The sequence below is a fragment of the Sus scrofa genome, chromosome 3 (genome assembly GCF_054392235.1).
Source record: "Sus scrofa isolate SSC_HxYL_T2T_F1_AM1 chromosome 3, Sscrofa_HxYL_maternal_Yorkshire_Landrace_v2.0, whole genome shotgun sequence".
NCBI lineage: Eukaryota > Metazoa > Chordata > Mammalia > Artiodactyla > Suidae > Sus > Sus scrofa.
Genome location: NC_139385.1, coordinates 98,121,887 through 98,147,310, shown reverse-complemented (window position 1 = coordinate 98,147,310; position 25,424 = coordinate 98,121,887). Strand labels below are relative to the sequence as shown.

The 25,424-nt window shown below is 40.8% G+C and overlaps 2 protein-coding genes across 36 annotated transcripts in view; one reads left to right on the top strand and one right to left on the bottom strand.

Annotated features, from left to right (window-relative positions):
- MTIF2 (mitochondrial translational initiation factor 2) overlaps positions 1 to 21,649 on the bottom strand; it is a 41,255-nt gene extending 19,606 nt beyond the window's left edge. For 5 of the 35 annotated variants that reach the window (XR_014841926.1, XR_014841916.1, XR_014841923.1 and 2 more), the window contains exons 1-6: positions 13,065 to 13,171; positions 10,551 to 10,776; positions 10,082 to 10,193; positions 2,998 to 3,169; positions 1,566 to 1,726; positions 550 to 726 (exon numbers count right to left, since the gene is read on the bottom strand). Coding sequence is in view for 20 of the 35 variants with exons in the window: in XM_021087525.2 (XP_020943184.1) it covers positions 550 to 726; positions 1,566 to 1,726; positions 2,998 to 3,169; positions 10,082 to 10,193; positions 10,551 to 10,769 (841 nt within the window). In the remaining 15 variants the exon portion in view is untranslated. Of the gene's footprint in view, positions 1 to 84; positions 727 to 1,565; positions 1,727 to 2,997; positions 3,170 to 5,269; positions 5,400 to 10,081; positions 10,194 to 10,550; positions 10,777 to 12,585; positions 12,755 to 13,064; positions 13,389 to 13,834; positions 18,077 to 20,239 lie in introns of those variants that run through there. The other 30 variants (XR_014841924.1, XR_014841918.1, XM_085019199.1 and 27 more) reach the window with 20 other exon arrangements.
- A 73-nt stretch (positions 21,650 to 21,722) lies between these two features.
- On the top strand, positions 21,723 to 23,912 carry LOC100514282 (prolyl-tRNA synthetase associated domain-containing protein 1). Its single transcript, XM_003125134.7, has 2 exons — positions 21,723 to 21,834; positions 23,398 to 23,912. Exons 1-2 carry the CDS (start codon positions 21,751 to 21,753, stop codon positions 23,827 to 23,829), a joined length of 516 nt encoding a protein of 171 aa, XP_003125182.3. The 5' UTR covers positions 21,723 to 21,750; the 3' UTR covers positions 23,830 to 23,912.
- Positions 23,913 to 25,424: the final 1,512 nt, after the last annotated feature.

The window sequence follows — 25,424 nt, the reverse complement described above, 5'->3', positions numbered from 1 at the left end:
TAACAAACCCAACTAATATCTATGAGGACACACTTCAATTCCCAGCCTTGCTCAGTGGATTAAGAATCCAGCATTGCTGAGAGCTGTGATATAGGTTGCAGACACGGCTTGGATCCTGCTTTGCTGTGGCTATAGCGTAGGCCAGCAGCTGCAATTCCAATTTGACTCCTAGCCTGGGAACTTCCATATGCCACAGGTGCAGCCATAAAAAAAAAAAAAAAAAGACACAAAATTTAAAAAAAAATAAAATAAAATGGCATTTGAGACTGCTAAGTTGTTACACCATGCCAAGTACATAAACAGGAGAAGAAAGACTATATCTGTGGTCACAAGTCCCAAGTTGAATCCTACTACACCTTTCTTAGTAGTTAATGTCTGTGGGAAAAAAATTCAACTGTCTTTCAGTCTTATCTGTAAAACAGGTATAACTGTGAAACTGCCAGGAAAATTAAATGATCAAAATGTAGTAATAGCTAATCTATGCAGTACAGTTTTTTTTTTTTTTTTAAAGCCACTTCATTTCTGATACATAAATCAGCTACACAGTACCTTGAGCATCTTTGGCATGCTGAATGGATTCTACAGTTTGTTTCATCACTCCGTCATCTGCAGCTACAACTAATATGATAATGTCAGTGACCTGGGCACCTCGGGCTCTCATTGCTGAGAAAGCAGCATGTCCTGGAGTATCAAGAAAGGTTATCTTTTCCCCAGAAGGCAGAGAGACTGTGGAAATAGAAATCCAAGGACATTAAAGGGCTCAAATATGCACATCCTAAATACGAAGAAATATACACGACATAATCAACTAAATAATTCTTCAAAATAATTTTATTTTTTCTATTAATCTTAATTAGAACAACACAGACCATCATTCCACAATGCAAAGTGATAATACACCAGTGAGACTTTTAGAGTTTTCTTTTCCATGTAATAATTTCAAACAACAACTCTTCCTATTTCTAGAATATAACTACTTTCATAAATGTACCAACTGGTATCTATTCTACATAAACAACAGACCAATAGTTGTATAGGCAGCCACCATTCCATTAACAAACACCAGCTGCACAACTGCCTTGTACAGCAGGCAGAGGTAATTTAGTACACAATGAGAAGCTCAGGATATGAGTCTCACAGCTTTGGGTTTAAATCCTGGCTTTGCCACTTACTAGTTGTGTACTTTAAGAAAGTAACTTAACCTAAATAAGCCTCAGACTGTTCATATGTATGTAGGAATATTATTATCTACCTCATGATATTAGCTGTTCAGCAAATGATAGCTGTTATTTAATTATGAGTAGTAGCATTACCACAACCTAGCACTGAAGAATCTTAGACTCATTCAACCAAACTAAGAATGGGCTCAAATAAAAAAGGTTTACTTTTCTTCTTATAGAATGTACAAAATAAACTTTATTGACCACTTGCTCTACACTTCATCAAACCAATAGCTTTAAGCTTTAGCCTTCATTTTACTTTGTTTACTTTATACTACAACACTTAGTTTAAGAAAATATCATGTGGGATTCCCAAGCACACTGTAAGGCAATTTGTGTTCATACCAAGAAAGGCACCAATGTGCTGAGTGATGCCTCCAACTTCCATTGCTGCCACTTGAGTTTTTCTCAGTTGGTCAAGTAATGTTGTTTTCCCATGATCAACATGGCCCATTATAGCAACAACTGGAGACCTTGGGATTAATAAAGCTGGATCTCCCTGGGGCCTATAATTAACAGTAAAGGATTTTCATTTCTTAAATATCAGAAACACTTTATAGCCAGTAAATTTGTTTGCAATTACCTCTGTGAACTACCATTAACAATAAAACTCAACATTCAGCTTTGATTAGACATAGCAATTAGCAATTACCTCTGTGAACTACCATTAACAATAAAACTCAACATTCAGCTTTGATTAGACATAACTATTGTCCTCTTCAGTACACATGATGACTTATGATAAAACATATAGACTGCACGGCTATTACTGGCATCTTCATAGCAACAAGTAGAATTGAATAAAATTTTTAAATTCAAGTTGCAGACGTGGCCTGGATCCCAAGTTGCTGTGGCTATGGTGTAGGCCAGCGACTATAGATAGCTCTGATTGGACCCCTAGCCTGGGAACCTCCATATGTTGCGGGTGCAGCCCTAGAAAAGACAAAATAAATAAATAAATAAATAAATAAAATTTTAAAATTCAGGGTCAGGGAGTTCCCGTCGTGGCGCAGTGGTTAACGAATCCGACTAGGAACCATGAGGTTGCGGGTTCGGTCCCTGCCCTTGCTCAGTGGGTTAACGATCCGGCGTTGCCGTGAGCTGTGGTGTAGGTTGCAGACGTGGCTCGGATCCCGCGTTGCTGTGGCTCTGGTGTAGGCCAGTGGCTACAGCTCCGATTCGACCCCTAGCCTGGGAACCTCCATATGCCGCGGGAGCGGCCCAAAGAAATAGCAAAAAGACAAAAAAAATAAAAATAAAAATAAAAAAAATAATAATAATAAAATTCAGGGTCAACATATACATTTGGCAAAATAAGAAAAATGACTCAGTTTCATAATAACCTCAATATACTTTTTGATGTTTCAAGCACTTTGAAGAAAAGTTTAACCTATGCTCACATATCATTTTAATTGCTAAAGGAATTTTAAGGTAAATCTTTCCATTTAAAAGTGTAAAACAGGAGTTCCCATTGCGGCGCAGCAGAAACGAATCTAACTAGGAACCACAAGGTTGCAGGTTCGATCCTTGGCCTTGCTCAGTGGGTTAAGGATCTGGCATTGCCATGAGTTGTGGTATAGATTGCAGACACAGCTCGGATTCTGTGTTGCTGTAGCTCTGGCATAGGCCAACAGCTACAACTCTGACTCCCCCCCTAGCCTGGGACTCTCCATATGCCGGGGGTCCAGCCCTAAAAAGCAAAATATAAATAAATAAATAAATAAAGTCTAAAACAATACAGTCTCATTCCTTTAACAAATATACAATCAAGTTTTACCTTTTTACAGCATCTTTATTTTCTCTGACTTTGTCCTGTTTTAATTTACTCCATTTTAACTTCATCCCTGACTTCTTTATCACTTCTTTGATCCAAACTTCATCTAAATGTGAGTCTGCTTCTAGTGAATCTATGTCAACAGCAGTGTTCATTAAAGATTCATATATAAAATCTGAGTGGAATAAGATAAAACCTTTTAGGATCATGAATTAAATGTTCAAGAAAGTGACTTCTATTAATAAATGTCTGTATAAAAATACACTCAATAAGAAGAATAATTATATAAGCTGTTTCTCTAATGTTAACAAACCAAAAAAAGCTGAAAAGAAAATAATCTTTAAAATATTATAGGACTCAGGTTTGATCCCTGGCCTCGCTCACTGGGTTAAGGATCCAACATTGCTGTGAGCTGTAGTTAGTGTAGGTTGCAGACGCGGTTTGGATCTGACATGCTGTAGCTGTGTCGTAGGCCAGAGGCTACAGCTCCGATTAGACCCCTAGACTGGGAACCTCCATATGCCATGAATGTGGCCCTAAAAAGCAAAAAATAAATAAATAAATAATTAAAGTAAAAAAATAAAATATGATATATTTATATTAACTGATATCTCTGCAATTTCATAAATATTTGAATATTTACTATGTATCTTATGAACCACCTGAACAAGTAATAAAAACATTAAACTGCATGTCAATTCTCATTATTCAAGGTATTGTTTTATAAACTCACTGGGAACACTGAATTAGCAAGTACTGAATCATTGATCCGAGGGGAAATAGAGAAGTTATATTCCTTCGGCCTCAGGTCATAATATTTTCATCAGCTAATCATATCTTGTTTTATGTGTTTCTGTTTAAAGATAACTTATTTAATGCATATTTTTGATTCACTAACAATATACTTATGTTCAACAGCACTATAACTAACACCTCAATAAAGTTTATCTACCACATGTATTTTCTCTGTAAGGTACATTATAGCCTTTTTGTAGTTAGTAAGACTAAACAGCATTTCAGTAACATGCTAAGGGACCACTTTAAACAGAGAAATCACCAACAAAAAGCACAAACTGAAAAACATATAACACTAAATAAATCACAAAAATGACACTCGTTGATAGTATGAGAGTAGCAAAGGCAGAGCGCTGTCTTATTGAACCTCAGCTCAGACTGTATGACCAGGTCAGGCAATGCAAATTTTTCACCACCCTGTGCATGTATAGGAAGGACGACAAAAGTATTTCCAAGTATCAATTTTGGGGACTCTGACAAACCAGAATAAGTTTAGGGAATTTGACAAAACAGAACCCCCAAATAACTATATATACATATAGACACACACACAAATACATGCACACATACATATGCTGTATCACAGACTACACACACACAACTTATTTACTTATGTATCTATTTAGGACATACAAAACTCATGAGACGTAGGAAAAATATTTGTTCTTTTCTTTTTTTTTGTCTTTTTAGGGCCGCACCCAGGGCACATGGAAGTTCCCAGGCTATGGATCGAATCGAAGCTGCAGCTGCCCGCCTATGCCACAGGCTTAGCAATGCAGGATCCAAGCCATGTCTGCAACCTACACCACAGCTCATGACAACACTGGATCCTTAACCCACTAAGCGAGGCCAGGGATTGAGCCTGAGTCCTCGTGGATACTAGTCAGATTTGTTTCCACTGAACCAAGGTGGGAACTCCCTGTTATTTTCATTTTATTTAATGTGCTCTGTTTTAATTTTACTCATATTTCCCTGTAGGTAATAAATAAATGTACAGCGATGATAATGAAATAAGTAGTTTTATAATTCCAGACTTTCAGTCACTCTATAGATATATATTTTGAGAGACAAGGTATAAAAAAAGAAAAGCATCTTCAAATAAGAACATTACAGCTACAGAACTTTCTATTCAGCAGTGTGTTAGTAAATATTTACTCACAAGGCTCCCTAAAAAAAAAAGAAAGAAAAAGTCCCTGATTTATAAGCATTTCCCAATTTCCATAGTGCAAATACTTCGAGCATCCAATATGGATTCATTGAACAGACAGAGAAGGAAAGAGATGTGCAACAGCACAATATTAAATAGTATTTCCACCACAGAGGTATAATAAATGTAAATAACCTCAAGAACACAGATTAATAGTAAAACATAGTAAAATAATTAAGACGAGGAAAAAAATTTTTTTTTCTTTTTACAGCTGCATTTGCAGCATATGGAAGCTCCAAGGCTAGGGGTTGAATCAGAGCTGCAGATGCTGACCTGCACCACAGGCACAGCAACAACACAGGATCCAAGACATATCTTCAACCCAAGTCACAGCTTTCGGCAATGCCAGATCCTTAATCCACTAAACCAGGTCAGGGATCGAACCAACATCCTCACACAGGAACTGCAAGTGAAAATTGTAATGAGTTTTATTACCTCCGTATATGATTTAAAGTTTTAAATGACTGTGTTTAACCACCAGCTCATCTAATTCCTTATAATTTACCAATTGGCTCACAAAATGGTGTAAGCCAGCCTCAGTACCTCATGGAGCCTACTCCATAATAATGCCAAGAAACCCTTCCTTGTGCATCTCCGCACATCTTTTCCCAAGAAAACACCTTTTAAAAAAAGATACAACACAAATTTTCTACATGGATATGCTCTCAGAGAACAAAAAAAAAGTCTTTCTAGGAGTTCCTGCTATGGTGCAACAGGATCAGAAGCGTCTTGGGAACACCAGGATGCAGGTTTGATCCCCAGCCTGGTACAGTGGGCTAAGGATCCAGCATTGCCACAGCTACAGCTTAGGTAGCAGCTGTGGCTGGGATCTGACCCCTGGCTTGGGAACTCCACATACCAAGGGATGGCCAAGAAAGAAAAAAAAAAAAAAAGGAGTTCCCCATTGTGGCTCAGCAGTAACAAGACTGACTAGTATCCATAGAGGACACGGGTTCGATCCGTGGCCTCACTCAGTGGGTTAAGGATCCAGTGTTGCCATGAGTTGTGGTGTAGGTCACAGACGCAACTCAGATCTGACTGCTGTGGTTGTGGTGTAGGCCAGCAGCTACAGTTCCGATTCAACCCCTAGCCTGGGAACCTCCATATGTCGCAGGTGTGGCCCTAAAAAGACAAAAAAAAAAGTCTTTCTAAACATAAAAATTAAAATAAGTATATTCTCTTTCTAATAATGCTAAAAATCCCTAGTAATTCAATAATTATAGTTTTCTAATATGTTATTCTAACCTTTGAGAGGTAGCTTATACAAAGATAGTTTTTTCCCCCTCTACATTAAATGAGTATGGTATCAACATATTATTTTATCATTATCTAAGATGTAAATAAACATTTATATATAGAAGAGTGCCCAAAGCATTTCAACCAGAAATATTACATCAAGTTATTTTAACTGACCTGAGGGGCTGGAGGGGGGTGTACGTACTTTGCTAATATAGTAGTTAAAAATATTCACCATGTATGAGTTGTCTTGTGGAGTGGTAGGTTAAGAATCTGGCATTACCACTATGGCACAGGTTTGATCCCCAGCCTGGGAACTTCCACATGCTGCTGACATGGCCAAAACAAAAAACAAACAAAAAAATTCACCATGTGGGAGTTCCTGTCTTGGCGCAGTAGAAACGAATCCAACTAGGAGCCATGACATTGCAGGTTTGATCCGGTGTTGCCATGAGCTGTGGTGTAGGTCACAGATGCAGCTTGGATCTGGCATTGCTGTGGCTCTGGCATAGGCCAGCAGCAACAGCTCTGATTAGACCCCTAGCCTGGGAACCTCCATATGCCGTGGCTGCGGCCCTACAAAGACAAAGGACAAAAAAAAAAACTCACCATGTGAAAACTATCTTAAATTCAAAAGAGGTATGAATATAATATTAAATAAGCTTCAAATACACTTTTATTTAAATCATAGCAAATCAGTTTTGGGTTTAGAGCACTGATCCATGGGATTAAACTTATATTTAATTGTTCTATTTATTTGGTGATACAAAGGAATTATATGGTTATGGGTGTGTGTGTGTATGTATCAAAGTTTTAAAAAAAATCATCTTTAGTGATATAGAAGTATGTAAAGTTAAATTATACATTAGTAATTGTTGGAGTTCCCATCATGGCACAGTGGTTAACGAATCCGACTAGGAACCATAAGGTTGCAGGTTCGATCTCTGGCCTTGCTCAGTGGGTTGGGGATCCGGCGTTGCCGTGAGCTGTGGTGTAGGTTGCAGACTCGGCTCGGATCCTGCATTGCTGTGGCTCTGGCGTAGGCCGGCGGCTACAGCTCCGATTAGACCCCTAATCTGGGAACCTCCATATGCCGAAGGGGCGGCCCAAGAAATGGCAAAAAAAAAAAAAAAAATTGTTGTCACTGGCTTATGTATACAGTATGCTCAGTATTCCATTCTTTCTGCTTTCATACATATCTGAAAAAAGCCACTAAGACGAAGCTCTAAAAGTCAAGTCTGTTATCAGCATCATTTATAAAGTCATATCAATACCATTTGCCTTGGAGAAATTCTGAATGATATGGCCATATCCGTTTGTTCTCTTAAAGTTACCTAGCTATAAAATGACTATGTAATCCAATTGCAAAGTTAAAAAAGCACAAGACAGAGTACTAATTTTCCGTTCTTTGTAAAAATGTATATTCACAAATAGTGGTTACGCTTTCAGGAACGATAAACAGTAAAGCTCTAGCTCTGCTACAATTTACAAAATAACACTTCCTGAGAGATAATTTGGTCTGTGACTACGAGCACCGGCTCTAGAGCAATACTCCCAGAGTTCAAATCCTGGCTCTACCAGACACTAGCTGTGAAGGCCTGGGCAATTATTTAACCTCTCTATGCCCTGGTGTTTCAGTCTATAAATGGGGATAATAATCATACCTGTTTCTACAGCCCTGTGAGAATTACATGAGTTAATACATATAAAGTATTAATATATAGTAACAGTTCAATAAAAATGAATTATTTACAATTCTTTCGTTTTTCCAATAATTTCTTCACTTGTTACTTTATTTTGCTACAATAATAGACTATTTCTTTTTCGTTTTAGTGTTATTGGCATATAGTTGATTTATAATGTATTAATTTCTCCTGTACAACAAAGTAATTCTTTTTCATATTCTCTTCCATTATGGTTTATTATAGGGTATTAAATATAGTTCTCTGTACTATATAGTAGGATCTTGTAATCCATCCTATATATACTAGTTTGCATCTGCTAATCCCAAACTTCCAATCCCTCCCTCCCAATATTAGGCTATTTCTTGTTTAAGGCATTTTAATATCAGTTTATAATGAAAATAAAATGAAATCTTTGTTCCAACAATCCTAAATTGTTAATAAATTCAGTAGCTCCTCAGTATATGAAGGGATTGGTTCCAGGATGCCCCCCACTCCAACATACCAAAATACATTGACTTATATGCATAATAACTCCCTTATAGCGAGCTCCCATTGTGGCTCCGTGGTTAACAAATCCAACTAGGAACCATGAGGTCTCAAGTTCGATCCCTGGCCTCGCTCAATGGGTTAGGGATCTGGCATTGCCGTGAGCTGTGGTGTAGGTTGCAGACGTGGCTCGGATCCCGAGTTGCTGTGGCTCTGGTGTAGGCCAGCAGCTACAGCTCCGATTAGACCCTTAGCCTGGGAACTTCCATATGCTGCAGCAGCAGCCCTAGAAAAGGCAAAAAGACAAAAAAAAAAAAAAAAAAAAAAGTCCCTTATATAAAGATGGCATAATATTTGCATATTACCTACACACATCTTCCCATACACTTTAAATCACCTCCAGACTATTTATGTAACTAAACAATGTAATGCTAAGTAGTCACTGACACATGGCAAATTCAAGTTTTGCTTTTTAGAACTTCCTAGAATTTTTTTTTTAGTATTTCTGATTCCCAGTCAGTTGAATCCACAGATGCAGAACCCATGGATATAAAGGGCCAACTGTACATCAATGATGCAATGAAGGAATAAAAAAAGATAATGTTGCTATACATTTCTAATTAAAATATTATTATTAAAAGTTGCTGGGAGTGCCCGTTGTGGCTCAGTAGGTTAAGAACCTGACTAGTATCTATGAGGTTGCTGGTTCAATCCCAGGCCTCGCTCAGTGGGTTAAGGATCCAGCATTGCTGTGAGCTGTGCTGTAGGTCAGAGGTGTGGCCTGGATCTGGCATTGCTGTGGCTGTGGTGTAGGCTTATAGCTGCAGCTTCAATTCAAGCCTAACCTGAGAACTTCCTTATGTCGAAAGTATGGCCCTAAAAAATAATTTTTTAAAAAAAGGTGTAGTGTAGTTATTACTACAAATATTTTTCTGTAAGCACAACACTACAGATATCGACAAAATGAGTGCAAAAAAAAGGAAATTAGAGAATTATAGAAAAACAGAGGAAAAGTAAATGAGTATAAACATGGTCTCTCAGTCCACAAACATTCTTTGGACTTATTCTAACAGCCCACAAAACTTCCTCTTTTTTTTTTTGCTTTTTAGGGCTGCACCTGAGGCATATGGAGATTCCAAGGGTAGGGGTCTAATTGGAGCTACAGCTGCTGGCCTACACCAGAGCCACAGCAATGCCAGAACTGAGCTGCATCTGCGACCTACACCACAGCTCACAGCAAAGCCAGATCCCCAACCCACTAATCGAGGCCGGGGATCAAACCCGAAACCTCATGGCTCCTATTCAGATTCGTTTCCGCTGCACCATGACGGGAACTTCAGCCCACAAAACTTCTGATAAAGAAAGGTTAGTTCAAATTTAAAAATGTTTTCCACTTTTATTAAGAGCAAAATCTTAATAAACTATATTTGGCAAAGAGCCAAGAAACTAGGATTTGTCACCTACAGTGAAAAATATTGGAATTAATTATTTTTATTTGTTTTGTTTTGTTTGTTTTAGCTATGCCTGCAGCATGTGGAAGCTCCTGGGCAAGGGATGGAATTATCTAACACCATCTACCACTCTAATTTTCATCGTTGAATGCCTTAATCTCATTCCAAGTAAAATACCATGTATTTCCATGTTTCCATATTTTTCCTTATAAAATTATCTGGCTCACCTATGTCTTTCTCCATTGCTCTGGCCAACTCCTCAACAGTCATTCCAATCCATACCTCCACCTCCTTTTTAGATTTTCTTGAAGACAACTGAGACTTCTGTGATCTTTCTTCCTATTAAATATTCAGAATGCATAAAGAAGAGGGAAGAACAAACTCTGAATGACAACTGAGATTTATTCTAGAATACCTATCACAGTCATGAAGCTGCTAAACCTTAGACTAAAATTTAAATTCCTGTATCCTTAATTAACTGTTATACACTGATATAAGTAATCAAATTCATCAACATTACTAGGCAACTAACTAGAACTTCCCTTCCTCACAGAGATTTATCACAAAGATTTACTGCCTGGAGAGTAATATTCAGGCATAGAGATTTCCTAAATGATGAAATACTCAAAATGGATTTCTACTCATGACTCTGGGCACTTTCATCTTAAGAGCAAATTAAGAGAAATCTGTAACTACCTTCTTTGTTGCCAGAAGCCTCTGTTGAGATAAAGCAGCCCTGATGAGTACATCTGTTTGCCCGGAGTGTGCATACAGCTGAGCCGTCCATGCAGGGTAAGCAGATGAAAACACGTGCCTCCACTGTGCTAACATTCTTCTTTGACACAGGCTGTGCAGCTGCCTACAAACAGTGTGAAATCGTAGCAAGTTCTCCAACTTCAGAATCTTCTGGTTCATATTTCTCCTAGGAAAAAAAAAAAGGTTTAAAATATTATTTTGGTTAATATTGAAATCAAGTTAGCACATATTAATTGGATATGTACTACATGCAAAGCACTGTGCTGGAGTTAAAATAATAAGTAAACTGGCTTCCCACCCTGAAAGAGCTCACAGTCTATTCAGAGATGGGATTCAATATTAAGTACTCTCTAAATATTAGCTAATACTATTGTTAATGTTATTACCTTAATAACACTGAAATAACAACAACAAACTTATAAAGGGTTCTTTTTTCACTCTGGAAATATCAACTCACTAGATCACAACTAGATTAACTTTTTTTCAATGGCCACACTCACAGCATATGGAAGTTCCCAGACCAGGAGTTAATTCCAGGCAATGCTGGATCCTTTAACCCATTGTGGTGGGCAGGGGATCAAACCCACATCTCTGAAGTGACCCAAGTCACTGCAGTAAGATTCTTAAACCACTGTGCCACAGTGGGAATTCCAGAGTGATTTTTTTTTTTTAATTGCAAATCTGAACTCATCAACTCCTTGCTAAACACCCATTAGCCCCAGCTTAATATACAGCTTCACAACATGCTATGTGAGGACTTATTATCTGCCCTCCATTAATCTCTCACTTCGTCTCTTACACTCTTATAGTTTCCTTCATTCCTACCGCCCAAATTGTTGTTATTCTGTCCCACCTGTAATCTCCAATGGGTTGTCTTCTTATCTTTGAAACTTTACATATGCTCCCTCTACCTGGAGCTGTCTTTCAACCCTGACATTTTCCCTTCTTCTCAATCCCCTCCCAAAGTAGATGCTTCAGAGTGGGAAGAAGGCATCCAATAAATACCTGCTAAATAATGCCAGTAAATATCTACTGAATGATGCTAATAAATACCTACTGAATAACACGTTTTGAATACTACTCTCAGGATGAAAGAAGAGTTTGAAAGAAAACCACAATAGAACTCAAAACTCAGCAGTACACTCTTTTTCTCCTGGAGTCTTATTTCCTCTGATCACAAGAATTTTACAGCTTTGCTTTTAGGTGTTTAAGGAGTAATTAAAATAAGAAGGATTTCCCCTTGTGGCACAGTGGAAATGAATCCGACTAGGAACCATGAGGTTGCGAGTTCGATCCCTGGCCTTGCTCAGTGGGTCAAGGATCTGGCTTTACCGTGAGCTGTGGAGTAGGTCGTGTGTTGCTGTGGCTCTGGCCTAGGCCGGCGGCTACAGCTCCGACTTGACCCCAAGCCTGGAAACCTCCATATGACTCGGGTGCCGACCTAAAAAGCAAAAAAAATAAAAAATAAATAAAATAAGAAGCACAAATTTCCTCTTCAGCAAACATTTCCTGAGCACCATCTTCCAGGCACTGCATTTGAGGTGGTTAATTTGAAGTTTAGTAAGTCAAAGTCCCTTCCTTCCGAGTTCACTGTCTTTAAAATGTTCCAATATAATGATTCATAAACACCTCAAGAATTGTACATTTAAAAAATCTTTTTTAGGTACATTTCTGTGGACTAAGAAGTAAAGAGTGCTCAGGAAACACAAGATTCCTTAAGAAAAAAAAATTTTAATTAGTCTAAAACCAGATTTAACAATGACACAGATTAATAGAATGAGAGGAAAGGTCCTACATGGACTTTAACCAAGCACAGATATGTCATTGAGGCAGGAATTCAAAAAAGATATTGGAGGGCAATAAGCCAAACATCAAAACTGGAAGGAATCTTATTTGCTACTTATTCCAAGCCCCTAATTTTCCAGAAAAGGAAAATAGAGTCCAGAAAGATCAAAAGCCTTCTCCAGTGTCATACCGCTAATCGATGACAATAAGGTCTAGAATCTAGGCTTTCCGACTCCGATTTCGGTGTTCTTTGGTCGCTGGGATATTCTTATCATGGAATCTGAAAAAGGATGCTGAAAATAATGTATTCGAGTTGGTGGAAACGTCTGACTGAAACAGTTGGAAGCCTTGGAAGTTATCTGAAAGGTAAAAAGAAGTCACTGTAGAAGAATTAAGGATCTAGGGTGGCTTCGCCTCCAACCCTTTCCCAGAAAGCCTTGGGCAGAGGCAAGGCCAGGTGTAAGGAACACCTGCTACGGAGCTCGTGGAGAGGAAGCAGCCGGCGGCTTCTGGTTGGTAACACAGGTTTTGCTTTAAGTCGGATCACTCAGGGATTAAGTACATCGTCAAATGCTCCTGAATGCACAATGTCTATCATTTGAGCCACTAACACTTTAGCCCAAACAATACACGCGCCCCGGAACGACCCGGATAAAACACTCCACTTACACAACTCCTACATGGCGCCTGGGGCGTCCGGATTCTGAAGCAGGGCGGAGATCACCTTCTGGGCCCGGGAGGACAACCTGCCAGCCGGTCCGATCCCGAAAGGGTCCCCGTCAGGCTTCCGGTGCCGCCGGAAGCGGTTTTACCCGGAAGTCAGAAGTCGGATTTCTGAATTGTAACTGTTGCCGCTAGGGCAATCGGGGATGTCCTTGGTATTTGACTGCGCAGCGTCGGTAATTGTTTCCGCAAATCCCTTAGCTTTCTTGAAAGTAAATTACTGCTGCTCTGGGGCTGTGAGCGGCCTTGGCGCCTACACTCAAGGGAAAGCTAAAACAGGGAAATGTTATATCCTTAAAAGACATACTAACACGAAGGGAAATTTTTAAGGGAACAAGGCGATAAAGCCATTTAGTACTGGGCGAGGAACTTTTTCTTTTTTCAAAAGTCGCCTCGTGTGGGTGGCATTGGCAATAATAAAGCTAGAGTGGGTTCCAATTCAAGCTCATTCCCAGCTGTATAGTCTTGGGGATGTTATGTAAACTTTCTGTGCCTCATTGTGCTACTTAACAGAATAGCGGTTAAGTTTATAAAGCAGCTGGTTCATAATAAGGGTTTGCAAGGCCAGAGATCGAAGGTGCAACCTCATTGATGCTAGTCAGGTTTGTTAACCTCCGAGCCATGATGGGAACTTCCTATCCTGAAAAATCTTTTTAATAAACTTAACACATTTAAAAACTATTTAAGTACATTTCAATTGCTCTCATTTTACTTACCTTTCACAAACACTCACTGAAGTGCAGCTTCTGCAAGAAATTATTTGTTGGTCTCTTTTCCTTGCCAAGCAGTAGACAAGCAGAAATTGATTGGTGGAACATCGAAGTAGTGGTCATATATTCCCCCCTCAATGTTAAAGTAAAAATAACCAGTACTTTTCTAGTCAGAAAGATAATATATACTATCTTTTTGCTGGAAAATTCAAGCAATACACCAAAATATAGAAAGTGGCTCTTTTTAAAAAGGGAAGAAAAATAGATGAGGGCCGTTAAAGGAATAGGTACCAGGAATTCCCACTGTGGCTCAGCTGGTTGAAAACCTAACCAGTATCCATGAGGATGTGGGTTCAATCCCTGGCCTCTCTCAGTGGGTTAAGGATCCTAAGTTGCTGCAAGCTGCGGCATAGATTACAGATGGAGCTTGGATCTGGTGTTGCTCTGGCTGTGGTGTATGCCTGCAGCTTCAGCTCCAATTCTACCCCTAGCCCAGGAACTTCCATATATGCCATGGGTGCAGCCCTAAAAAGCCAAAAAAAAAAAAAAAAGAAAAAGAAAAAAAAGAAAGGAATAGGCACCAATCTGAAAGAGCCAAAGCTGGAAACATGTGAACAACAAAATAGCATAGTATTATATTTTAACCCAAATATCAGATAAGTATGCCTGGCACAGTGGGTTATGATCTGGCATTGATGCAGCTGTGGCATAGGTCACAATTGTGGTTCAGATCTGATCTCTAGCCTGGGAACTCCATATGCTGTGGGGCTGGTCCAAACCAAAACAAAAGGAAGAAAAAAGTGTACACACGTGTCTGTATGTAAACAAACAAATGGAGGAGAAGGAACAAATCCTCCTTACAGAAGAATTTCACATAATATATGTGTATAACTTCTACTAGGAGTTTAAAGCTTAATTTCCTTCCCCTTGAGTGTGGATTGGACTTAGTGATTTGTTTCCAAGAATGTGGAAAGGGAAAAACAGTACCTTCATAATGAAGAAACCTGGCAGACACCACCTAAACCAACTAAACAAGGTAAAAATATCATCAGCAATGGCATGTTGATATGGACCCCCTGATATTCCTCCCCCAAACCAACAATACTGCTCTAACCATGGGGGAAACATCAGACAAAACTCTTCAAAACTGTCAAGACCATGAAAAATAAGAAAAGACCAAGAAACTATCATAGATCAGAAGACCTTATTAATATAACTCTTAGGGAACTGTTGACCAAAACCATCTGCCTTGGCCAGGCATGATAATAACCACTTGCATGAGTTGTCTCTCAACAGGAGGTCCCAATAAGAAATGCTGAAAACTGACCAGGAGAATTTGGGAAGAGCCAAAAGGAAGGAGGAGATACCAGCCCATAGTATGTCCTGCCAGCCTCCCAGAAACCCTCATGCTGAATCTGTCTTGACTGAGAGATGCACACCACCAGGGAGGGCCCTGAGGCAGACCAAAAGAGCAGGATGACTAACCCAAAACAGCCTGGAAACTAATGCCACCTCCATAGAACCTGAGATTGCAAGCCACATGGTAGAGCAGTTCTCCTTGCTTTCCTTATCCTGCTCGAATGCCCCCTTTCCACTGAAGTCTTTTGCTTTATCAGTAGATGTGTCTCCTCTGACAACTAATTCCAGAGTGTTAGACAAGAGCCTACTCCAGTAACATGAATAGCTATATTACTTGTATTCTTTTTTGTTTGTTTGTTTGGGGGTGTTTTTGTTTTTGTTGTTTTGTCTTTTTTAGGGCCACACCAGCCGCATATGGAGGTTCCCAGGCTAGGGGTCCCATCAGAGCTGTAGCCTCTGGCCTACATTTCAGCCACAGCAATGCCAGATCCGAGCCACGTCTGCGACCTAGACAACAGTTCACGGCAACACCATATCCTTAACCCACTGAGCAAGGCAAGGGATGGAAACTGCGTCTTCATGGATACTAGTCAGATTCGTTTCTGATGAGCCATGATAAGAACTCCCTATATTGTATTTTGTCTATTTTACAAGATTATTGTTTCTTTCATTATCAGATGTGTGACTAAGCCGCAGATAAAATTAATGATTATTACACTAATTGAAAGGATTGATTAGAGTTCTACAAGATCAGTGATTATAATAGTGTAATTCTACATATAGAAAGAAGCAACAAGAGAGAACCATTTCCTGGACCATAAGAGACTAGTAAGATAGGCAGTCCAGGGGCTTTTGTTTACTGCTGTCAAACAGGGTTTAGTCCAATAATAGCATGTTGGGTGGCTTATCAATTAAATCCTCACCTGACCTGGGAGTGAGCATTCCTATAATTCCAATAATGAGTATATTGCCATTAAACTAGTCATGAAATGTCTCCCAAACCTTAGTCAAAATTAAGACCGAAAAAGAGGCGACTGTCAAATAGAATGTTACCCACCATTCAGTTCTACAAGAATCAAGTCATTAGCCACTGACACCATACCCACAAAGGGATTTAGGGCTGATATCAGGATGAGACACTTGGTACACTGGAAAACTAACAGAAATGGCCTATCGAATGATTCGATCTTTTCAGGAGAATATTTTATTTTATCTTATTATTATTTTTTTTGGCCACACCCACAGCACATGGAAGTTCCTGAGCCAGGAATTGAATCCAAGCTGCCACAGAAATAACACCCGATCCTTAACTGGATATGCCACAGCAGGAACTCCTTATTTTATTTTACTTATTTTATAGCCACACACATGGCATATGGAAGTTCCTGGGCCAGGGACTGAATCTGAGCCACAGCTGCAATCTACACTGCAGCTGCTGTCAACACTGGAAGCTTTAACACACTGTGCCGGGCTGGGGATCAAACCCACAGCTCTGCAGTGATCTGAGCCACTGCAGTCAGATACATTTTTTTTAATGGCCACACTGATAAGGATAGAGTATGACAGTTACACAGGTAGTTGTAGAAATCCCAGTAGGGGACCACAGATAGGGAAACCTAGGGAACACTGGAAGAACACTTGCTCCAGAAAGTTTTCAGAATCTTGTAGAAAGAAGCAGGCTTGCTTAGCTATAAAACCATAAATAAAAGCATGAGATATGCCTCAGGTCATTAAGTGAAAAGATAAAAAGGAGGCCTGAACTCAAGTTCAGCTAGATAATGATCCTTAGGACCAAGGATAGGAATTTAAGGGGAAGATGACATTCCCAAGTAAGAGATCCTCATTATATGGAAACCTGATGATTCAACATATCTTAGCATATGTTATCACCCTTCTGCTGATTTGAATAGCACCATGACAGTCCTAGTTTGACCTCATAGGGTCAAATACTTTCTTACCTGATATGAAGGAAAACTAGTGATATAAGACTGCCATCTACTCAAAGAATGAGGAAGAAGGGGGTCTTTTCCCACTCCCCACTTTCCTTGGATTATAAAATGTAGTCCACCCAATCCTCAGGGCAGAGCCTCCTCACCTGCCTGCTTGTATCTTCTATCTGAATAAACCTATTTCTTGCCTATCACTTTGTCTCTCCCTGAATTCCTTCTGTACTGAGACCCAAAGAATCTGAACCTCAATAAATCCAGACACCAGGTAAGTGATTCTAATTAAAAAAAAAAAAAGTGGGTTGAAGTCCCATTTTTGGTTTAGGCTGGATTCGAGTCAGAGGTGTTTCAGGTTCAACACCCAGGGCATATGGAAGTTCCCAGGCTAGGGTTCAAATCAGAGCTGCAGCTTCTGGCCTACACCACAGCCAGAGTAATGCTAAATACGAGCCACATCTGTGACCTACAGCACAGTTCACAGCAACACCGGATCCTTAACCCACTGAGTGAAGCCAGGGATTGAACCTGTGTCCTCATGGTTCCTAGTCAGATTCATTACTGCTGAGCCACAACGGGAACTCCCCTTAATATCTTTTTTGATCCATCTCTTAGAGCAATAAAAACAAAAATAAAAATTGAAAATTGGAACCTAATTTAAAGGTTTTTGCACAGGAAAGGAAACAAAAAGACAACACACAGAATGGTTGAAAATATTTGCAAATGAAGTAACTAACAAGAGATTAATCTCTAAAATATATAAACAACTCATGCAGCTCAATATATATATATATTAAAAAAACACACAAAAACCCAAACAACACAATAAACAAATGGGCAGTTGTTCCCTTGTGGCTCAGCAGATTGAGGATTTTGTGTTGTCACTGCAGCAGGTTGGGTCACTCCATGGCATGGGTGCAGTCCCTCGCCAGGGAACTTCTGCATGCTGTAGTTGCAGCCAAAAAAGAAAAAAAAATTTGTAATGGGCAGAAGCTCTAAATGGATATTTCTTCAAAGACATACAGATGGCCAGCAACCATTTGAAAAGATGTTCAACATCAATAATTTTTAGTAAAATGCAAATCAAAACTATTATGAGCTACCACCTCCCACCAGTCAGAATGGACATCATCAAAAAGAGTGCAAACAGGAGATCTCTTGTGGTCCTGGGGGTTAAGGGTCTGGTGTTATTACTGAAATTGCTTGGGTCACTGCTGTGGTGAAGGTTCGATCCCTGGCCTGGGAATTTCCACATACTGTGAATGTATTAGAAAAAAAAAAAAAAAAAGCCTACAAACAATAACTGCTGGAGAGGGTGTGGAGAAAAGGGAACCTCTCCTAGAAGGCTGGTGGGAATGTAAATTCATACAACCACAATGGAAAACAATATGGAGGTTCCTCAAAAAACGAAAAATAGAACTACCATATGATCTAGTTATCCCCTTCCTGGGCATATATCTGGACAAACTGTAATTCAAAAAGATACATGCAGAGTTCCCATTGTGGCATAGCAGATACGAATCTGACTAGGAACCATGAGGTTGCAGGTTCAATCCCTGGCTTTGCTGAGTGGGTTAAGGATCCAGCTTTGCTATGAACTGTGGTGTAGACATGGCTGGGATCTGCCACTGCTGTGGCTGTGGCGCAGGCCGGCAGCTGTAACTCCAATTAGACCCCTAGCCTGGGAACCTCTATATGTCACAGTGTGGCCCTAAAAAGCAAAAAAAAAAAAAAAAAAAGATACACGCACCTCTATGTTCATAGCAGCACTATTCACAATAGCCAAGACATGGAACCAACCTAAATGTCCATCAAATATACCATCAAATATTACTCAGCCATAAAAAAGAACAAAATAATGCCATGTGCAGCAACATGAATGGACCTAGAGATTATCATTCTACCTGAAGTCAAAGACAGATATCAAATGATATCACTTATATGTGGAATCTAATTTTAAAATGATATACATGAACTTATTTATAAAACAGAAACAGATTCACAGACTTTGAAAACAAATTTAGGATTACCAAAGAGGAAAGTTGAGGGGGAGGGATGGACTGGAAGTTTGGGATTGCCATATGCACACTATTGTATATGGAATGTTCAAAGGGGACCTGCTGCATAGCATAGGGAAATCTACCTAATATTCCGTATGGGGAAGGAATTCTAAAAAAGAATGGATATGTGTATGTGTAGAACTGAATCACTTTGCAGTATAGCAGAAATCAATACAACATTGTAAATCAACTATACTTCAATAAAATTTTAAGAAATGAAAAAAAATGTTGCTGATATATGGCAAATTCAGCTGGAACTTTCTGGAATTTTTTGGGAGGGAAATTTTTTTACCTGCTGTTGTATTAATCTATGGATTCAGAACCTGTGGATATGGAGGGACAACTAAACTTTGTGGTGTCTTCTTAAGAGGCTTCTTCTCCAGGCCTTCAATTTGCACCCCGGATAACCTAAATATATTCCTACTAGAGTATACGACATCCCTAGGAATATCTACGTTTCAGCTGGGTTCTATTACTGAGTTGGTTGACTAGACCTGCAATGGGAATCTAGTTTGTCTCAGCTAGAGAGGTTTCTTCCTTCCTTCCTTCCTTCCTTCCTTCCTTCCTTTCTTTCTTTTTCTTTCTTTCTTCCTTTCTTTTTTTTGTCTTTTGTGTTTTTAGGGCCACAACCCGCTGCATATGGACGTTCCCAGTCTAGGGGTCTAATTGAGCTGTTGCTTCGGCCTACACCAGAGCCACAGCAACACCAGATCCGAGCCACGTCTGCGACCTACACCACAGCTCACAGCAACACCAGAGCCTTAACCCACTGAGTGAGGCCAGGGATCAAACCCACAACCTCATGGTTCCTAGTCAGATTCTTTTCTGCTGCACCACAACAGGAAGTCCAAGAGAGGATTTTTTCTGATCAGATTTCCACAGCCAATAACGAAACTGATGCTGAGATAGCAATGGATAAACAATGCAGAAGGGGGAACCTAGTTTGCAAATTAACTTCTCTATGCAATTCAGGCAGACATCATATATCTTGGAGGGTTGATGTAAAAGGGAGGAAACTGGAAAGAGTGGGAGGAATATTCATGACTTACCTGAGAATAGGGGGTGGTTTGGAGCCAGACCACTCCTTTTCAGTCCTTGAGTGGGCTTTTCCAGTTGTTGTCATGGCAATTGTCAACTGTCAGGGACAATTGGTGGGTGCCCTCATTTAGCATGCTGATGTATTACAGTGAACATACAAAGCCCAAGGTCTACTGGAATTAGATCTTCTGCCATCTTGCGCCTAGTTAGTTCTAACAAGCACTTATTTTTCTTTTTGCAACTTCCTCCTGAAACTTGGATAAGAGTTTCCATTCAAGGGAGAGGCAGGTGTGTGATTCTGGAGCATTGGTAACAATGAGGCTTAATCTAAATCCATAAATTAAACTCTAGTGGAATTTTAGGCCTCATTCAAGCAGGGAGTGACAGTTTTGCAGGATAGTGTAGCAGCCCACAAAGAGGTAGGCAGAGTGTCTCTGAAAGAGGTGAGTTGTGGCTGTCACATTTAATTATTTCAAAGGAGAGGAGGCGTTTCTGTGGTGGCTCAGCTGTTAGGAACCTGACTAGGATCCATGAGGATGAGGGTTCGATCCCTGGCCTCTCTCAGGGTTAAGGATGGGCGTTGCCTTGAGCTATGGTGTGGGTCACAGATGCAGTTCAGATCATGCGTTGCTGTGGCTGTGGCATAGGCCGTCAGCTACAGCTCCAATTCACTCCCAGCCTGGGAAATTCCACATGCCTTGGGAGAGGCAAAAAAAAAAAAAAAAAAAAAAAGGCTAGGGATTTTGTCTTCTTTTGTCTGTAGATTCACAACCTCAGGGAGTTTCCCTGGTGAAGGTCGTCCCCCCCACCCCTCCCACCACCACTCCTCCTAGGAGGGCATAGAAAGACGGAAGAGGCTGGGCAATACAAGTTGGTGGGTGGAAGTTTTAGTAAGTAAGGGAATTTATATAGGTGGTCTTTCTTGGGCGCTCACCCAGCAGAATCTTAAGGGTTTATAAAGAGGCCTTGAGGAGGAGGTGTGCGTGTTTAAGCTACCTCAAAACTGCAGGTAGTTTCAATAACACAGGCTGCATCCTCTCAAGACAGAATCCTTCAACTAGTACCTGGCACAGAAAATACATTACAAGGACAGAGGAAGGGGTAGGAGCCTCTAACTGCCTTGATAAACCTGCTATGGCGTCCAATCCATGCCCAGTACTCACTGAACTGAATTGTTAGCTGGCTGTGATTCTGTTTAAATGGAAGATATGCTGGAAGTAGGAAACCGAGATTATCGAGGGCTGTGAGAATGCAGGCTCCTCCCTCTGCTGGGACACGCGGTAAGGAACCCTTCAGATTTGGTAAGGCTGTCCTTGCGGACCTGGATGATTTCCAGGAAAAAGCCAAAGCCACAGAAAAGAGCGAAAACGCCGCAACCCCGCCTCCGGAAGGTGCCTGCTCTCGGCTGGCAGCACCGACCCGAGTCCTTCCAGGCACTTCCGCTCGGCCTGCAGCCCGCCGGGTGGGGGAAGGCCACGCCCAGTTCCTCTTCCGGGTCTCTAGCTACTGCCACGAAGGCAGCATGTCAGGCTCAGAGTTGCGCGCGGCGCTGGAGCAGCGGCTCAGTGCCCTGGCCATCCGCACAGAGATCGTGGAGCACCCGGAGGTGAGGCGCTCTCGGTGGGACGGCTGCAGGAGTGGGTGGGCTCCGCTGCAGCGTCTGTCCCGCGAAGTCGCTAAGGCTAGTTGGCCCAGGGGTAGTGTACCTTAGAAACGTACGTTTTAAGGCATTTGCCGGGATCCAGACTACATCAAGGGACCAGAATGCAACATCAAAGGCCTGTCCACGTGGGCCTCGTATTGTAAAAAAGGTTATGTTTTCCTCTTGGAGTGACTTGATTTTCTGTGGAGAACTAGTGCAACATATTAGGAACTCGTGTGGAACTCGTTAGGAACTGGTGTGGGATGTTAGTCAGTGTGTCCACTTTATGGGTAGATACATTTGCCCAGCAGTAAACTGCTTCTCCAGTGGCTATGATGTATCAGGCATCATGCATACATGACACCAAGATATTTTTATTTATTCATTTGTTTTTGGGGCTGCACCATAGGCATATGGAAGTTCCCAGTCCAATGGGAGCTAGAGCTGCCAGCTACGCCACAGCAATGGCAGGATCCGAGCCACGTTTGGGACCTACACCACATCTCCTGCCAATCCGGGAACTCCAACCCACTGAGCGAAGCCGGGGATTGACCCTACATCCTCATGTATACTAGTCAGATTCCTTTCAGCTGCGCCACAACGGCAACTCCAGAGTTTGGTATTTTTAAACATAATTTAGTGTATTGATGGGCAGATACTCTGCAAATATCTCACCTAGCCAATATGTAACCTGAGTAGTGTAGGGACATAAAAGTTTTTGCCGGAGGCTTGAGTAACAGCTAAATGATAATTAGCTAAATATGGTGATGGTTTTTAAAGGGTATAGAAATACATTAAAACTGTGTCATTTTCCATGACCCTTCCCTTTCCCTTATTTTGGCTTTCTCTGGCCACATTTGTGGCATATATTTCTCAGGCTAGGGTCCAATTGAAACTACAGCTGCTGGATTACAACACAGCCACAGCCACATCCAACATGTCTGCGACCTACGCTGCAGCTCACAGCAATGCTGGATCCCTAACCCACAGAGTTCGTCCAGGGATCAAACTGGCATCCTCATGGATACCGGTTGGATTCTTAGTCCGCTGAGCCACAACGGGAACTCCCTTCCCTTCCCTTATAGTCCACATACTCTTCCTGTTTTTTTACTTTGTATATTGGGCAGGTGTTCCTGCCCTCTCACCTCTGCAGTTATCAGTAGAGGGGAGTTTGTCACATGGTCTGGATGTAATGGAATGCCAAGAAATCGGAGTCTGGGCTGCTATAAACTTTACCAAATTTTAAGGGAAAAACAAAGGATTTTAGGAATGTGAAGGCGTGGCCTAAGAGAACTGGCTTAGAACAGAGAATAGAGAACTGGCCTAGGAGAAGTTGCTTAAAGTCCTGAGATGAGATATTATTGGGTAATGGACTGGGAATAGGTCTCTACCAGTGAAATCCAGGGCACTTGAGTAACCTGGATTTTAACCTTGCTGTTTTCACCCATCAAGCAAAATACATACAAGTGTAGTGTGCAGTATGTATATACATGCATGTTTTTAAACTTCTCATGTGATATCTTACAGGTGTTTACAGTTGAAGAAATGATGCCTCATATCCAACATTTGAAAGGAGCACATAGTAAGAACTTATTTCTTAAAGACAAAAAGAAAAAAGGCTATTGGCTGGTGACAGTTCTTCATGATAGACAAATCAATTTAAATGATCTTGCCAAGCAGTTAGGTGTTGGGAGTGGAAATCTGCGGTTTGCTGATGAAACAGCCATGCTAGAAAAACTGAAAGTTGTCCAAGGCTGTGCGACACCATTGGCACTCTTCTGTGATGATGGAGATGTGAAATTTGTTCTGGATTCTGCTTTTCTGGAAGGTGGACATGAAAAGGTATACTTTCATCCAATGACCAACACTGCAACCATGGGACTGAGCCCTGAAGACTTTCTCACATTTGTAAAGAACACAGGACATGATCCCATAATACTAAATTTTGATAAAAACTAATTAGGCTAATGCTTAAAATACATTTATTCCTGAAAGGTGATTTTCTTGTAATTTATAAAGAGCATTAAAAGTCATATAATATATATAGCACCTTGATTTGGGGACTACCTAAACTATTTTAGGGGCAATATTTTACTTACTTTTTTCTAACGGCCTCACTTGCAGCATATGAAAGTTCCCAGGCTAGGAGTTGAATCTGAGCTGCAGCTGCTGGCCTACATCACGGCCACAGCAATGCCAGATCCAGACTGCATCTGTGACCTATACCGAAGCTTGTGGCAATGCTGGATCCTTAACCCACTGAGCAAGGCCAGGGATCAAACTTGCATCCTCATGGATACTAGTAAAGTTCTTAACTCACTGAGCCTCAATGGGAACTCCCATCACTGTATTTTTTTTTTAAGATTTTTTTTGGCCACGCCTTGGACATGGGCCAGGGACTGAACCTGAGCCATAGCAGTGACAACGCTGGATCCTTAAGCTTCTGAGCCATCAGGGAACAATACGAACATTTCCTTTTAAAAAGATGTATTAAGCTAGTTTTATCCAGCCCAGAGTCTCTACCCTTCCCATCCCCCATGATAATTATTCATTACAGGAATGCCTTCAACAATTAAGAATAAATTAACTAACATCAAAACTAAAATTGGGAGCTTCTGTTGTGGCTCAGCAGGTTATGAGCCTGACTAGTATCCATGAGGATGTGGTTCAACCCTGACCTCACTCAGTGGGTTGAGGATCTGGCGTTGCCATGAGCTGTGGTGTGGGTCACAGATGTGGCTTGGACCTGGCAGCTGTAGCTCTAATTCAACCCCTAACCTGGGAACTTCCATATGCCACACGTGCAGCCCTAAAGAGCAAAAAACAAACAAAACAAAACAAAACTAAACTTAGTTCGAGCTTCTGCTGTGGCGCAGAGGGCTAAGGATCCAGTGTTGCCCCACAGCTGGGATTCTTCCAAGATCCCTGATTCAGGGACCTCCATATGTTGCCATGGCTGTGGCCAAAACAAAACAAAGATTAGTTAACTGCCTAAGATTAACTTACGTCTTCTATAAGGTATTTATTAGAGTTGAAAAAATTGCTGGAGTTCACTGTCGTGGCGAAGGAGAAACGAATCCCACTAGGAACCATGAGTTTACGGGTTCGATCCCTGGCCTCGCTCAGTGGGTTAAGGATCCAGCATTGCCCTGAGCTGTGGTGTAGGTCACAGATGTGGCTTGGATCTGGAGTTGCTGTGGCCGTGGTATAGACTGGCAGCTGTAGCTCCAACTAGACCTTTAGCCTGGGAACATCCATATGCCTCAGGTGGGGCCCTAAAAAGACCAGAAAAAAAGAAAAAATGAAGTTGCAAAAACAGCATATATAAAATTATACATATGATAGTGTACATACAAGGAAAAAAATCACAAGGAATGTGGGAAAGGCTAGGGGTCGAAATGGAGCTGCAGCTGCCAGTCTCCGCCACAGCCACAGAAATGCAAGACCCGAGCTACATCTTCAACCTCTGCCACACCTCATGGCAACACCAGACCCTTAACCGACTGAGTGAGGCCAGGGAACGAACCCGAATCTTCACAGATGCTAGTTGGGTT